General features: G+C 36.3%; 1 protein-coding gene across 4 annotated transcripts in view; it reads left to right on the top strand.

Moving 5' to 3' along the window:
• N4BP2 (NEDD4 binding protein 2) overlaps nt 1–15,760 on the top strand; it is a 49,037-nt gene extending 33,277 nt beyond the window's left edge. For 3 of the 4 annotated variants that reach the window (XM_067298110.1, XM_067298109.1, XM_067298107.1), the window contains 9 exons: nt 585–670; nt 1,434–1,479; nt 2,480–2,724; nt 4,047–4,165; nt 5,521–5,659; nt 5,756–5,944; nt 8,165–8,333; nt 9,945–10,068; nt 10,468–10,833. In XM_067298110.1, the coding sequence (XP_067154211.1) occupies nt 585–670; nt 1,434–1,479; nt 2,480–2,724; nt 4,047–4,165; nt 5,521–5,659; nt 5,756–5,944; nt 8,165–8,333; nt 9,945–10,068; nt 10,468–10,651 (1,301 nt within the window). In that variant the 3' untranslated portion in view covers nt 10,652–10,833. Of the gene's footprint in view, nt 1–584; nt 671–1,433; nt 1,480–2,479; nt 2,725–4,046; nt 4,166–5,520; nt 5,660–5,755; nt 5,945–8,164; nt 8,334–9,944; nt 10,069–10,467; nt 10,834–10,876 lie in introns of those variants that run through there. The other variant, XM_067298111.1, reaches the window with a different exon arrangement.
• Nucleotides 15,761–16,040: the final 280 nt, after the last annotated feature.

Raw genomic sequence — 16,040 nt, 5'->3', positions numbered from 1 at the left:
GAGGAAAACCATAAGCAGCTTGAACATGCATCAAGATACAAAATGAAAAGTGAAGACTGATAGAAGAAGGCAGGAAAGAAAACACAGGGGATGAAACTTACTTGTTTTCTCTGTCTCTCTTTTTTTTTCTTCTCTTTTCCCCTGAAGATCACTTGATGTGAAGCCTTAGATACCTGATTTATTGGTGGGTTTGGCTGCTGGCCTTTCTGCCTTCCATCCACACCCCTCCAGGAAAAAAGTTTGTTTTTGCTAGCAGAAAGGTGTTTTTGGTGTCTTAGTTCTATGCTGCTTTTTTATGATGTATATACTTTCTCCCATTTTCTTTTGGAAAGTATGAGAAATGTAACTGTATCAGAAAGGTATGTCAGGAGAAGGATGTATCATGATACCATGATCATTGCTCTTCCTTTTCTGCTCTTCCTTTTCTGCTCTTGCACTTGGCAGTTACTTGAGTTTTTTTCAGGCATGACAGTTTGTGCAAATCTCCAAAGTGCAAATTAATAAGTACTAAGCTACTGTACTTTAGTTGCTTGGATAAGTCCTTATAGAATGCCTTAATGAATATATTTTCTTCTTTCCATAAGGGTCACTAACTGTTGAGGACTGTGTGGTTCATATTGATCTGAATTTGGCAAAAGTGATTCATAAGAAATGGAAAGAATCTATTCTGGTCAGTAGCTTTCTTAGTTATGAACCATTACGCTTGCGCTTTGTCAGACCAGTTGTCTCCTTATTTGTTGGTACAAATGTGTTTGTAAGATGTAAATATCTTTGTGAGAACAATAATAGAATATGATTATAATTTGTGAAATATGTGGAGTATATCAACATGTCATATAGGGAATAATCATCAGAGCTGTTGAAAGTAAGTTTCAGGGGTGAAGAAAGTGCCCATAACAAAACCAGGATTTTTTTTTAAAAAAAGAGGGAGGGTCATTGTATACAATTTCTCTAGAAGATTGTCTAAAAATCTTGTCTAATCATTACTGGCCTTTTGAGCTGGAAGAGGAATTCTTGGTATGAATTATTCTGTATAGAAAATGTCCACATGTACAATAATTGAGAAAAAATTTCTACCCTCACAGTTTCATGTCACTGTACGCTCTTCCGTAGCCTTACAAAGCACAGACAGACACTTTTTGGCAAAGTTTTCATTTGTTTTTTTTTAATTACAGTTATGAAGTCTTAGCACTTCCTCTAGGGGCGTGTTCCTCTAGTTTGATATGTTGTTGGAAATATAGCTGTATCTTTCAAATGTTACTTCTCAAATATTTTTCTTAAATACAGTTCTTTTAAAATATCCAATCTTTGAGAAATACTATGAAACATCATTTTGAAGCTGGTTTACCTAGAAGCTAACACTTGCTGCATTTTGCTGGGAAATTCTATATTTATTGCTTCTTAACATTCATTGTTTTGCTATTTTTATTTAGAAGCGTCAGAGGAGAGAAGATGAATCATGCAAGTTGTTTGCAGAAGGTATGCTATGTATTTTCCTGTACTGTAAAAATATTTAATTCTTTAAAACTTCAGTAAGGTTGCAGATATTCTGGCTGTTGAAAAATGGTGGATTCATTTGTTAAGTGAGGTTTTTATTTATTGGCCTTGGTTCCATTTACTGTTCTCTTAAAGGTATAGAAAAGAAAATCTGCTAATTTTAAGCAGTATTGCTGATCCCAGGTAGATACAAAGAAGTAGTACGTCTTTGTGGGTACTTAAAGGGAGTCTCTGTGGGCAGAGCAGGTACTGCTCCAGGCTAGAGTTACTAGCAGCGTAAGATTTCTGCGGGTCAGGGAGGCAGGTCAGGATTATGATGTTCACAGCTTCTTTTTGTCCTTCTTGGAGGAACTGATTATAGCAGGAAGATACAAGTCCTTGTTCAGAAAGCATTAGAATCTCTGGTAATCTTAGTTTCCAGTCACTCAGCTCCCAGGAAGAAATGTCTGTCTCCAGCACAATCCACTGCGCGTGCGTGGACCTGGGGGGTGACTCAATTGCAGCAGAGATGCAAACTCTCCACCCGGACAGCCAGACGACGCTGTTAGCACTAGCTCGTGGAAAGTGTAAGACCAGGTTGTTACACATCTGTCCATAAGTTCTAGAGGGAAGAGGCAGGCAGGTAAACATGAGTCAATAACTATCTTACAAAAGTGAACAAACCAACCCCCACACTTGCGTGTGTGCAAGATAGCTGTTTACAGCAGTAAGGTAAATCTTAGCACTTGAAAATTCAGTTGGAATCTAGTAGTTTTGCTTTTGTTTTACAAAATAGATGAAGAAGATCACATAGTCTTTGGAAAATAGAAACAAGTATGGTAAAAACACTGCATTGCTTTCTATTTTAATGATAATGACATTGTTTTAACAAAAACAAAACATCTAGGATAGAAAAAACTTACTTTAATTACTTTTGGCCTTACTTGTATAAGAAAGTTAATAATTGTTTTATTTGTCACCTCTCTTTTTATTGCCTTTGAAGGTCCCACTCTGAGTCAGCAGATAGATACAGATGACTCAGAAATGCAGTTATCTCAGAACACAGACAGTAAAATGCAGAAGAAAAAATCTAGCTGGATTTCAGACTCGTCTAATGACATTCAGACTAAAAAATCAGCAACATCAGAAGTCTTTCCTTTTATGGATCACTGGAACGCTCAGATTCATAAAGTTTCTCTCAGACAAATAATATCTGAAGAAATAGCCATGCAGGAGAAACAGGATCTCGTATGTATATTACCAGTTTTTTAATGCAGTATAACTTGGTTACTGTTAGTGAAGCAGAATATGGCTTATCTGGTGACTCATCTTTGTGCTGCTGATGACAGCCTGAATTCACAAGAGAAGTGTGTGCCAGCTGGCATTATTGATTACTGTAATACAGAAGTTTGCTTGTGGTTGATGTAAAAAAATATATATATATAAAAATGTAATATTTTGATTGTTTCACAAACAGTTCATGCTGAATTTCGCTGTACAGGTTAGCATTTGCATTTGTTTGAATTGTGTTTTTTGATTGCTCACTTTAAAACAGAGAGAGATGATCAGTGTGATTTTTCCACACTTCTTGGTGGGAAAGCTGTATCAAAAAATTTAGCTCTGTGCCCTGTTTGTTTAGAAGTTGATTCTGACACTTTTTGTAAGGAGAACCCACAACATTCCTAATGGATAATACATTTTAAAAAAGTTTTTTAGATTCATCTCAATCAGTTTTTTTATACTGACTTCTGAGCAAATAGTATTTTTTTTCCTCAAATTTTTGTTAATTTTGTGTTTTCTGTAGTTTCCATATTCTAGCTGGTGTGTGTGTATTATTGTCCTCTACTGGATGACAGTTCATAACATGAATTTTAATTTTTGGTAATTGTCCCTGATAAGTAGCTGTCCTAAAAAGAGGAGCTCTGTTTTTACTGACATATGAAGTTGGATGTTACTAGGTTGTACTTTAAAAGAATGACTTGTGGGTTCTTTCCTTGAACGGCATGTATGTGGCTGACTGATAACTGCAATGACCGCGGATTTATTTTCAGTTTGAATTCATGGAACTTGGCTTTGTTTTGGCCTTTCTTTTTTCTTTTTTTAATCTAAGTATTGGAATGATCAGTCCTATTTATTCTGGGCTATAATTAGGTTGTCTGCTCAGCGTGACTTCACAAATGTGAATGTTTATAACAGTATAGCTACAAATAACCTACACCAAAACAAAACTGTTTCCTGAACAGAAACTACAAAACAGAACTCCAAACTGAAACACCTTCTAAAAATCCTTCTCATTTTACTTCCTCCGAGTTATGAGGGAGCTCCAGCCTGGTGGCTTCAAATGGCTGCAAAGTCCTGCAGCAGTGTGTAACATGACTCGTCTGTCCTCTTTTCTTGTCAAGTCAGTATAGTGAGCTGATACTGACTTGTCGTTGCTGTGGGTACATGCCTGTTGAGTAGATATTTTTTGAAATCGTAGCAAATAACAGTGTGATTAGATTGGCTACACTGTTAATATATTTTGTTCTAATCGTGAGCATGTAATACTACTTCCTTTGTCTTCTGGGTAGAAACGTGTTCCTTCCACTGCAAGAAAAGACTGTGCTGCCAAGCTAAAGGAGAAGCAACTTTTTGAGATGTTTCCAACCATTAATCAAAATTTCTTAATGGATATCTTCAAGGACAACAAGTAAGAGATCTTTAAAGTTCTTTGCAAAACTGGTACTCAGCAACGCTCTATAGTGCACAGCTACCGTCTTAAATATCAAGAGTTAAGAAATTGCAAAAGAATGGCTTTTTTCAAGCTAGCCCTTTTCTGTAGACCTAATTAAAGGCAAAGCTAGTTGGTCTTCAAAAGCAAAAAGGATATAAAGACTGTATGTATACACTTGTTTGATTCTTTGAGCAGTAGACTGTTTCTCTCATCAGGAGAAGAATGTCTGACTGTCAGTGGATCTGCTTATTTGCTCTAGAGCTGCAGTGAAAATGAAGTGGGAGAAATTAGTGGCGGATGCTAACAGTGGGTGAGCTCACAGCAAATGACATCCAGCCTAAGAGGAAAACTACCATGGCCTGATGTTAGCTGCTAATACTCTCAAGGTTACTACAGTAGCTCTGAAGGAATGAGCCATTGCTTCATCTCTTCCATTTCTATTTTCTGCATTATATTACCAGGGTCTGTGGCTACCTTCTTAAATCCAAGTTCCTGAGAACAGAGCTTTTCTTAAAGAAACTTTTCTTCCTTCTTTCATCCTTGACGAGTTGCCTGTCTTTCTATTCATATAGGTTTGCGTGCTTACTTGTCAGTCTTTCTGCTTGCCCAGGTTGTTATCAAGACCATTCCTTGTGGAATGTCTAAAATATGTTCTTTATCCATCTCTACCACTCAGACATTTCACCACCTCTTGTTTTTTCACCTTCTAATTTCTCTTCACAGTGAAGAGAATTTCCTTTCCCAAAATCTGTCTTTACTTTGGATCAGATTTCTTCTTGTCTGCTTACTGAACAGCATGAGGAACAAAGAAAAAAGAGGACTTAGTAGAAATCTGATGGCAACTGATGTCCTATTCTTATTGCATTAAATTTCATAATAAAGCTTGACTGGAAATACAAGGGTTTGCCTGCACCACTGTTTCAGAAAACTGAGCTAGCTTTAGACTAGTTTGTACTATCTAACCCTGGCCAAGGGGAGTTTAAGATGAAATAATATATCTAGCCCAAAAAGCAGTGTTTACTTCTAAACTGATGTCTGTTTGATTAAGGTATGATACGATTTACTTTAGTATTTCTGTGTCCTTGTAATATTCAAGTGCCCCTCAATCACACCTCTGTCAACCAAGATTGCATGTGTGTTGATGCCACTAATGCAATACAGTGAGTCTTCAAGATTTTTTGTGATAAATAAGATGGAAAATTCAGTTTCAGTGCTTTATTTGCATTGACATCTATTTCTGTAACAATATAAAGGTCCATAATGTGTATTCTAACAAACGTAGCAGCTATTAATGTGCTTGTAAAGTTACAGATTTTACTTATTCTTTACAGCTATTCTTTAGAACAGACTGAACAGTTTCTGAACTGTGTTCTGGAGGCAGATCCTGTAAAAACAGTTATAGCTCAAGAAAGTGTTCAGCAAAATGAAACTGTTCCTTACTGCAGTGCTGCAAAGAACCGGGAGAAGAAGGTATTTTTTTGATAGTAATTACAAACATATCCAAAGTCATGTCACTGAAAGCACTCTGCAATGCATACTTAGCTTCAACATTGCTAATTCCTACAGGCAAAAAAAAATAAGGAAGAGGATGATGCTCTGAGTGAAATGATTTTCCAAGACTTTGAGTATCCACAATATGATGATTTCAGAGCAGAAGCTTTTCTTCACCAACAAAGGAGACAGGAATGTTTGAAAAAGGCTGGGGAGGCCTATCGCATGGGTATGAAACCTGTGGCAGCGTTTTATGCACAGCAGGTAAATGTAAATTTTGTGCTTCTTTTCTCAATTTAGAGAGATACTTAAATACTGAGTTGGAAGTGATCAAAACAAAATTTTCCCTACTACAGTTGATAGATTTCTCCAATTACTGTTCCCTGCATATGGTTGTATTGGAAAATCGCCTTATAATTAAACTCATCTTCATTAGTAATGATGCAGCTAATGTAACCAAATTCTGTGTGAGACCCCAGGAAATGTGATAATTAAGTGCTCAGTCACATATGCTCATTTTCATGTACATTTCAATCCCACTCTTGCATCCCCATACTTGCAAGTACCAAGATTTTTTGTCCGCGTGCTCTTGTACACGACACAGAGTAAAAGAAACATCAGCTATTGAGTCCTCCCTGTGTCTCTTGGGTTCCTCTTGATTGGTGACAGTAAACTGTTTTTAGATGAGTCTTTTTTACTTTTCAGGAGTCAAACAGATATCATGATCTGATCTTTTGCCTCACAATCTTACTTTCTTCATCCTGCATAAATCTTGGGCAAAGTTGCTGCCCATTGGCTTTGTTTCCTCATTTTGGGTAACTTTATGGCTACAGTCTGTCTTCCTGTTAGGATAATATAGTGTGGTATGCCACACTTTTTGCCATCCTTCTGTCACTGGAATACAAGTCTTCTGCTGATGAGTCTTTTGTGCTCTGGCTGTGGAGCACCGGTCTTCTGGTCTTGATGTAGACTTTTCTTCGTGTATACTAGTTTGATTGTTGTTGATCATATTTTTGGTTATGAATACCAACCATTTTTGTAACCCTTACTGTACATTGTTTCTTCTGGTGCCTTCACACACAAGATGTTTCCATTCGTACTTCATTCAAACCACTCTTAAAAATTCTGTTACAGATCTCTACAAAGGCTTTTCACTGATCTAATGGCGTATATAGAATTAAAGGTGAATTTTTATTGAAATTTTTTCAAACTATGAATTACCTCATGACGGAACAAAAAGATAGTAAACTAGTCACTCCTGAATTTGCTTATTATCTTTAAAAAGCTTTCATGCTACTTTTATAAAATATTCTAAATATTTGGGTTATTACTATACATGTGTGAAACACTGAATATCTGTGTCTTTTTAATGGACAACTTTTATATTCCTGGTCTATATGTTCTTTAAGTTTGGGGAGTTCCTTAACAGAGATCTGCATAGTTTTTGGATAGAAATGTAATTTCAAGTCCTGCCTTGCTGTTTGTTCTTAGACCTAAGGACAATTACACTCTGGAAAATATAATGTATTTTATTTTAGGTAATTAAAAGGCAAACTGTTACCTTTATTCATGAAAAATACTTTGATCTTTATGCTTGGTGGTCTCAGTCTGTCCTGGTAATCCTTTGCAAGTGAGAGTTGTGGGGCTGATGTCTCTGGTTTGATGCTAATACGCTTCAGATGATTCATTTTAAGAGAGTATAAGACAGACTGTCGCTTCTGTTCTCTTACTTGAGCTTTTGCCAGGTCAATACCTAGAGTTAAGTGTTCCATTTCTTTTCCCACTGTGCCTACAGATCTTCAAATACATAAACTGTTGCTTCAGTCTCTTGCATACTATCGCTTCAAAGTTCATAGGAAATAATTGGTACTGTTCATGTTCCTACAGTGTGTGATGTGAATAACTCTACACTGCTTCTCACTCCTAGTTCTGATAGGGACTATGTTGACCTTGTCAATCATAAAAGATCTGTCAGAAAATGAGTAGAGAGACTAGGTGTCTATCAAAAAAGTGTTTGCCCTTCTTGGCTAGTCTGATTTCAAGGGAATGTGTTGGTAGAGTCAACCTCAAACATAACACCTGGGCTATTTGTCAGTTTCTTGACATGATTTCATTAAATTTTTAGCTAAATATTTTCAAAAATTAAAATACCATTTTTAGGATAATAATTTGAAAATCAATATGGAGTATGACTTTCTTGAGTTTATGTAAGGATCTTATGGTTTGTGCTTTTTCTGTGAGGATTTCTTTATAATTTCTTCTTTGTGCCAGCTTTGAGTAGTTTCTTAAGAAAAAATTCCATGAAATCTCCTTGTGAGTGGGTCTTACTGAGCCTCTTCCAAGTTCTGTTGTGATTATAGCTCACAGTTTGAAGCAGTGAAATCTAAAAGTGCCCTGCCAGTGCTATCATTTTGAATCTCAGCAACCAGTGTGGAGCTTAGATTATGTCTCAGAGTGTAATGGTTGATGTGCTTATGAATAAAGGGTCGCCTTCATGAGCAGAAGATGAAAGAAGCCAACCATGCTGCTGCTGTGCAAATCTTTGAGAAAGTAAATACTTCCCTGCTGCCTATGAATGTGTTGGATCTGCATGGTCTTCATGTGGATGAAGCTGTGAATCAGTTGTCCAGAGTGCTGCAGGAAAAAAGTGAAGGTAGGGTAAGCTAATAATCTTTAACAAAAAACCCCACAAACCCACTCTATTTTTCTGATCACCCTTTTTTCCTGATTTCCAAGAAATCACTATGTATGGCAGTATCAGAGTGTCTGAATGTAATTGAGCAACTTATTAGAACAACTGGCTTTTTGTGTTGTTTCATTTTTAAAGCTCCCACACTGAATTGTTCCTCTTTGACATGACCATGATTCTTCCTCCCCTCCCTGTGCTTCTTTGTAAATCTTCCTTTTCCTTCTGTTTTATTCTCTTTTTTTATTGAAGACTTGATCTGTCCCTTACTGATCTTCTTTCCTAACATTTTTAACAGAATAGGTAATGCAAGCATTCATGTCACCTTTGCACTGCTTTGTCAGAATTGTTTTGCTTTTTTAATCTTTAAAGAGAAATCATTATGTTGGAATTCTAACCACAATGATTATATAGTCTTCAACTTTTACATGAAAGTGCACAGGTTGAGCCATCTTTCAGTAACTTTCGTATAGGTTTGTCTTAGATATACTTTTTTTCAATATAGGTTAGAGCTTATTAAATTGTATTATCTTGTACTGCTCCTAAAATAGTATTTGTATACTTTTAGCTGTAATATAATGCTTTTTAGAGTTTTATTTTCCTGAAGGTGTGCTTACATCAGGAGTCCTGGATATGGTAGTAGGGGCTCCCTATTCAGTCCACTTTCCTAGTTCTAGAAAACATTTATTTCAGTCTGCGTTACATGTAAAGGGATCAGTCCTTAGTGCTGGCAGTATTAACAGTAAGCTAATACAAAACCCAAATAAAGTTGGGCAAGAAAGACAGAGGATAGGTTAAGAAAGATATCACGTGAAGTGATAATCTTTAACTGACAGATCTTGGGTTGTTGTGAGAATCCAGTTTCATTTATTTATTTTTTTCCTCTTTTTCAAACTCTTCATTGATTTTTAGGCTGTTATGATATTGTTTAGGAGAAGAGGTATTTCCTTTGTTAGCATAGATAGATACCCTAATAAAGCTCATGTCATATGTTGATATATTGATTCATGTGTTGCAGCATTGCAAAAGTTAGTATCCAAATAAGTGTGACTTGAAGGTCAAAAACTGTGTGGATTTGTATTTTCCTTCTTCCTCCTTTCTTTTTTTATCCAGTAAAATCTGTTATATTTTTATTCACATTATTTTAGAGTTAAAGAATTTCACTACTAATAGAAAGACTCTTACAAAATTAACCAAATGTGACACCTCTCCTTTTAATTTTGCAATTTTAATTATCTTATATGCTCATAGGGTGTAAATTCTAAGTAAAGATTAGGTGATATGAACAGTAAAGCTGCTATGAAATTAAAAGGATTTTGTGATGATCAGAATGTGCATATAGCAAGTAATCTGGATAAATCTAGATATTTTCTAGACTCTGAAGATGTATTTAATTTTTTTATGCTAGAAGAGGGGAAAAATGGCAATATTCATATAAAGGATGCAGGGCCAGTGTGGGAAAACAAAGTTCTAAATCACTGTGGTGAAAGTTTTCAGAAGTATGGATAAAAAAGTTATGCTGACTGCCAAGTCTCTAAAGAGAAAAAATTTTAACCGTTACAATCCCTGCTGTTACAGAGTACCAGCAGACTGGTGGTAAACCATATCTCTGTGTGATCACGGGAAGAGGAAGCCATAGCCAGGGAGGAGTTGCTCGCATCAAACCAGCAGCTATCAGATACCTCACAAACCACAACTTCAGGTGAGTATAGATTTTTGTTACTGATACTTTCTTTTTTTAACCCACACTTAACTAACTGAAAATTGAAGTCAGTTTTAGAGTACTGCTAAATTACTAAACCATTTAAGGCAGGTCTGCTATCTTGCAATTCCAGTGGAGATGCAATTGTATGACACAAAACTGTCTCCTAAGGGACACTTATTAAATCTTTTTCTGAGATAGATGAAAATACTATAAAATAAACTAATCTAATCATAGTTTAATTAACTTCTCACACTAAAGTTAGCAACCTTGAATGGAAGTGGGTAATTTTGTTTTTTATTAGGCTGCAATATATGCTTTAGCTCTCGACTTCTTGTGTGGGAGAGCAATGTAGCAAGTTTGGGTTGGTGTCAGCATGTTGCTCACTTTCTTTTACAGGAGTATGAAGGTGACTGTGAAGATGGGACTCAAAATGAGTATAGCAAAGATTTCTCTTCCCATTTCCCTCTCACTTTCTACAGAAGAAAAGGGGGAAAGTATATTTGGGGGAGGAAAGGGAGGAGGAAAAGACAGGAGCAGAATGAATATGACCAACAATATTGAGAAACTTTGTTTTTTTTAACTCTTCCACTCAGTTCCTTCTGTTTACCGCTCTTCACCTCTCCAGACCCTATAAAATCCTCTTTTGCTGTCATATCCAGAGGACATGATGCTGATTTTCTCTTCTCTCACATGCATGCATATTTAACTGAGAACCATATCACTTTCCATATGTTTGTTGAGGGCTGAAGGAGAAGACATTGAACATAGCTTTCATGTTGAAGCTTCATCTTTTCTTGTTTCACAGGTTCACAGAAATAAAACCAGGCTGCCTGAAAGTCATGCTGAATTGAAGGGTTGTTGTGAAGAGAAAAGGAATATAGAAACTAAGGTGTCAGATTACAGCTAAAAACTTTTTAAACAACTGCAATAGTATTTTGTAATCCGTTTAAAGGACGGTATTTTATTAGGAATTGTTTCAGTTTACAGTAAGTGGTTTTGTCAGTATATTTCCAAGAAAATTTTGATGTGGAATGGATCTCCTGCAAAAAGATGACACTTGCAGGATTTGAAGTCTCAGAAATTCAGATAAGAATTCTGCTAAGCAGTATATAATGTTTTAAAGGGAAATTAAGGTACAGGTTTCAAATTTAACTGTCTTCTCAGCATACACAGCCTATGACAATCTCTTGACCCTCATGCATCTTAATTGCTGTGGATTCTATGCTTTTAAAATATAGTACCTCGTAGGAAGTTATCTTGTGATTAGGAACTTTGCGCTAAACCCTTCAAAAGACACAGAGGAGGCAGGAACTAAGCAACTACTGATATTTGAAATCCAGTAACAGTTTAGTGCTAAATATTCTTAGGTTTCCTTCAAAAGTCTGATGTAGTCTTTTTTGTGGTTATTTTGTGATAGAATAGGCCAGTTCTGTTGTCTTTATTCCATTCTAAACTTCCTGAGATTCATGGAAGTTGCATATAAAGGACTCTGCATTAAGACTAGCTGTGTGTTAGGTAATTTTACAGACTTACTGTGATCCATTTAAAAGGGAAAATATAACACTGTAGTTCCATCTCTACTTACACATAGCTAATACTCTTATATTGTAATTTTGCAGGAAACGCCCCATTTTTTTTTCAACATCTATTTGATGAAAAGTTTTCTTCCATTCCCTTTTCAAATGGAGTAAAAAGACTACCTTTTCATTTTACAGGTGCTTGTTAGTGATGTTGTTTTTAGTCTGTATGTATTATATTTGGTACTTTCCCTGTAGCAAATACGGTGCTTGTCTGCAAGACATTTTAAATGTATTTTTAACATCAAAATGAGTGCTAATGCTACAGTAGTAACTGTCTAACTGGACAGTCTGGGAGTACAGAAGTTATTCTGTTGGTGATGGTGTCACATCAGTATCTAGAAACACCTATTTTAAAAAAGCAATTAATATAAAAACCTGTACTTTGGCAAGTGTTTCCAGTAAGCAGTCAGAACATTTATTTTCATAGAATTATCTTCTAGGGTGCATTACGTCTTTAATAATATCTTTGGCTATTGGAAGGCGTAAGATTTCTTTACTACAAACCGTTTAATTTTTGATGTAGGGCTTTGTTTTTCAGAACAGGTATGAGATGTATTAGGAATAATATTAATAGGATAAGAATAATGGGAGGGGGTTTAATTTTTAAACCACTTTTTCAGTAAATTTTATGCAGGAACTACATGCACAGAGAATTTGCATATGAATCCATATGTGTGTGCAAGTCCTGCCATTTGTGTGAATAGGTAGTAATAAGCAAGGAACTTCTGTGAGAAAAGCTGTGCACAGAAATAGGCTTCCCTTGAAAATGTGTCCATATAAGTTGCTGACAAACTGAAAGACATGATGTTTCGTGAATATCCTTATTTACTGTAATATATACACAGTGACTGGAATGTACGGTAGACCTAATGAGCTTGTCCTGCTTTAACAGATAAAATAATCTTTTTACAGTGATTTCAAGTGGAAGAAAAGCTTGAATAATATTTAATCAAAGGGACTTTTACTAGAATAATAGACCTTTGTAATAAGTTTTATATTTTTTGTGGGTACTTAATTCATCCAAATTCTGTCCCTTCACTTTTTCTTTCTCTCTGGGCTGCTTGGGTAAGCAATGTTTGAAATATGAAAGAACTGTGCTCCCTGAACAGTGCTAGCAGAGCTCTGTTTGTGCCATTGCATGCTGACCTGTGGGGCGAAGCCCACTCTCCATCCTCTGTGACAGTACCTAAAATGGACTGAGATATCCTTTGGGCATTTAGACTTAAGACAGCAATTCAGACTATCTGCTGTCCTGGATTGCAGATGCTAGAATTGCCTAAGTGGGGCTAGGATCTTTGTTTTGGAGAGTACCTCTGTTCCTGAACAGATATTTGAGTGCTACTTTCTGTAATGAATGGATGTGCAGCTCTCTGGGGCACCTATTTAAAGTGCATTGTGCATAGTCCCACTGTGCATAGTGGTTGGCCTGGATGACTGGGTCAGCAGAGGTCCCCGTGTACGCTCAGAAATGTTGCATGTTGAGCTGCTGGGTACCCGAGTGCTACCGTGATGCGCTTGTGAGCAGGGAAGTGTCTACACTTCTTGTTCAGTGAGGGGGCCTGATTCACTCAGCATGTTCTGATCATGCCTCACATGGACAAAAACTGCTTAGATTTCAGTTCAAAAGACAAGTAGAAAAAATTGTTGTCTTGCCCATCTGTTCATCATAACCTAGTTGCTGACGTGCTTACCCTGGAGGTGAGAAACACAGCTTTTTACCCTCTTTTGGCTTAGGAGGGGGAGGATGATTGCACTTGACTCTTGCTTCTGCAGAAAATGCCCTAACCAGTGGGCTCAGGGGTATTCTTGAAGACGCCGCTTTCTGAGCCTCTTTTGAAACTGCCACTGGAAGCTAAAAATGCAAGATTAAGGGATTAAGGAGATTAAAGAATGCAAACTGCATAAGCGGTCTCTGAAACAGGGCCTAGGACTCTTAGAGAAGCTTTTCCCACTGAGCTTCAGATTCCCTCCCTCTCTTTATTTCCTCTCTTTAGCCCTGTTTGTTTGCATAAACGCATAAAAAATGTCGAGGGCAAAAACCTCAGCTCCATCCCTTACTGTGAGAGTTTTCTTCCCTCTGTCAAAATCAGTGGTAGAATATGTAGTTTAAGATCCATTAGGAGTTTTTCCTCTCCCTCCCTCCCTCCATTGTCCTTTTGGGTACATGTTTGCGTTCACTAAGGTGCTCTGAATACCTGGTTATAGATTTATTAGTAAGCATGGCATTCACTAAATTGAGCAGTTATAAATTGCTTGATTACAAGCTGAATTTAGATGAAGGATTATGGTTTAAAATCAGAACACAGGCAGAACCAATCCTGCCTTTGTTGAAATTAGAGGCAGAACCTCCATCAGCTTCAGCAACTCAGGATGAGGCACTGCAGTTGCTGTTCAGAGAAAGTATGGTGAGCTCAGCCTTTTTCTTCAGTAGGACTTCAAGTGTGTGCTTAAAATTTTGCTGAGCTGGATACAGGATGAAGCAGCTCAGATCACAGAGAGCAAGCAGATTTTTTTTATTATTGAGAATCTCTATGCCTTGAACTAATTGCCAAACTGTCCAGAAAAAAACACTGGAATTTTTATACTTCTTTTGGCTCTATTTATAATGTATAGTGGGATGAACTGTTTCAAATATAATTGTTTGAAAATGTTATTTGAAGGTATGTCACATTTTAGAACTTGCAGCCTTTCTGATGTCTTTTGCAGTTAAATCAATGAGAATTCTGAGGTATCATGTAAATTCCATATTTTCTTATGCTTTTAATGGAAAAGAGCACATAGCAGTATTGCCACCAGCACTCTGAAATAGTATGTGACTCTTGATACCTGTTCTTGTGTACCACTTTTTATTTTATTCTTCAACAGCATGTGGTTGTGATGGCTGGTAGCCTCTAATATGTGACTTGTTTTAAAAAAAAATACATTTTAACATTCAGTCCAATTTTTAAATTACTAAGATTATCAGTTTTTTCCCTAAGAACGTTTAATGCATTGATCAGTAGCCCTACAGTTGAAGAAAACGACCACAAAAACAAAACAACCCAGAGGTGCAATGGAAAAAAGATATTCTCCAAAGAGATGTGTGTGTTAATTTTATCTATATCTATATCTATCTATATCTATATATATATATCTCCATATTTCCATTGATTATAAAAGTTTTGAGGCAAAAAGTGATTTTAAAAGATTTTAAGATACCTTGAATAATACTTTAATATTTTGGGGTCTTGTTATAATAGTATGTGGTTCAATTTCTTTTAAACTTAGTGTTTTTCTTGGCCTGTTCAAGGACATCTCAGGCAAAGTGCACTTAGCATTTTCTGTGGCCGTTGGAAACCATTGTGACTTGGGAATCCCCATTCAGACAATGTCCAGATGCCAATGTCTAACCTTCTAAGAACATCATTGTAATGAGTAAGCATAAGGTCAGGGCAGTTCTTTGCATGCTCCACAGAACATGTATTCTACATGAGGTTTTACTTGAAGATGTGAAATGTAACCAAATTGCTATTTAATCTTGCCACAGAATATGGTGGGTAGATAAGTGAATAATCTCATTGTTGGTAATAGCAAAGAAGGATCATCATACATGTACTATGATAAATTATACATAGACTTTACATTACTGATGCTTTTATTTTCTAATGCAATTCACACTTCAGAAAAATATTGCCCTATTTGCAGAGGTGAAGAGAGGATAGAGTATGAGCACTGAAAAAGAAGAGTTCTTTGACTTGCCACAATTCCTGAGTATCGCAATTACTTTCTCTCTAAAAATGATCAGACCCAAAACCTAGCTGTTTTTGCTATTTCAGCTAAATAAACAATGCTGAGTATTAAATGGCTATGTATGTGAATATGCACGTGAAAAAACACAGTATTGTAGCTACCAGTTGTAAAAGCCGTTAGGACCAGTACCTTGGAGAATATCAATGTCTATTTTTAAATTAAAATGAAAAATGATTTTTTTATTTGTATAAAGTTGTAATTTTGCTGTTAACTATAACTTTCATTTTTTTACTGGAATACAATTTTGTAATTTGCATTTAGAATTTCTAATGTCAAAAGGAATTTACTGAATCTAGTTTAATAAAGGAATTTTACCACAAGTATGGCCTTCTGTCTTTCCTTGGAAGACTACATTTCAGCTTGTATCAAATTTTGTCTTGGAGTTCTGCATGAAAGCCACTTGTCTTGACTTCAGGATACCATCTGTAGAGAGATAAAGCAACCATCTGCAGGTGTAAAAAGGAACAGATTTGTGGCCTGATTTTAAGTGATGCGAGTGGGAGCTGAATGCTCACATTACTGAAAATGAGGGTCATGGTTTCAGAATTTTTTTGTCTGAAGTTGCTGACGAGAAGCTGCTCAGGAGCAGCTCCCTTTGTG

Source organism: Apteryx mantelli, chromosome 5, assembly GCF_036417845.1.
Source record: "Apteryx mantelli isolate bAptMan1 chromosome 5, bAptMan1.hap1, whole genome shotgun sequence".
Classification (NCBI taxonomy): Eukaryota; Metazoa; Chordata; class Aves; order Apterygiformes; family Apterygidae; genus Apteryx; species Apteryx mantelli.
Note: the sequence above shows the minus strand (reverse complement) of the source record. Positions and strands in the feature narration are given on the sequence as shown.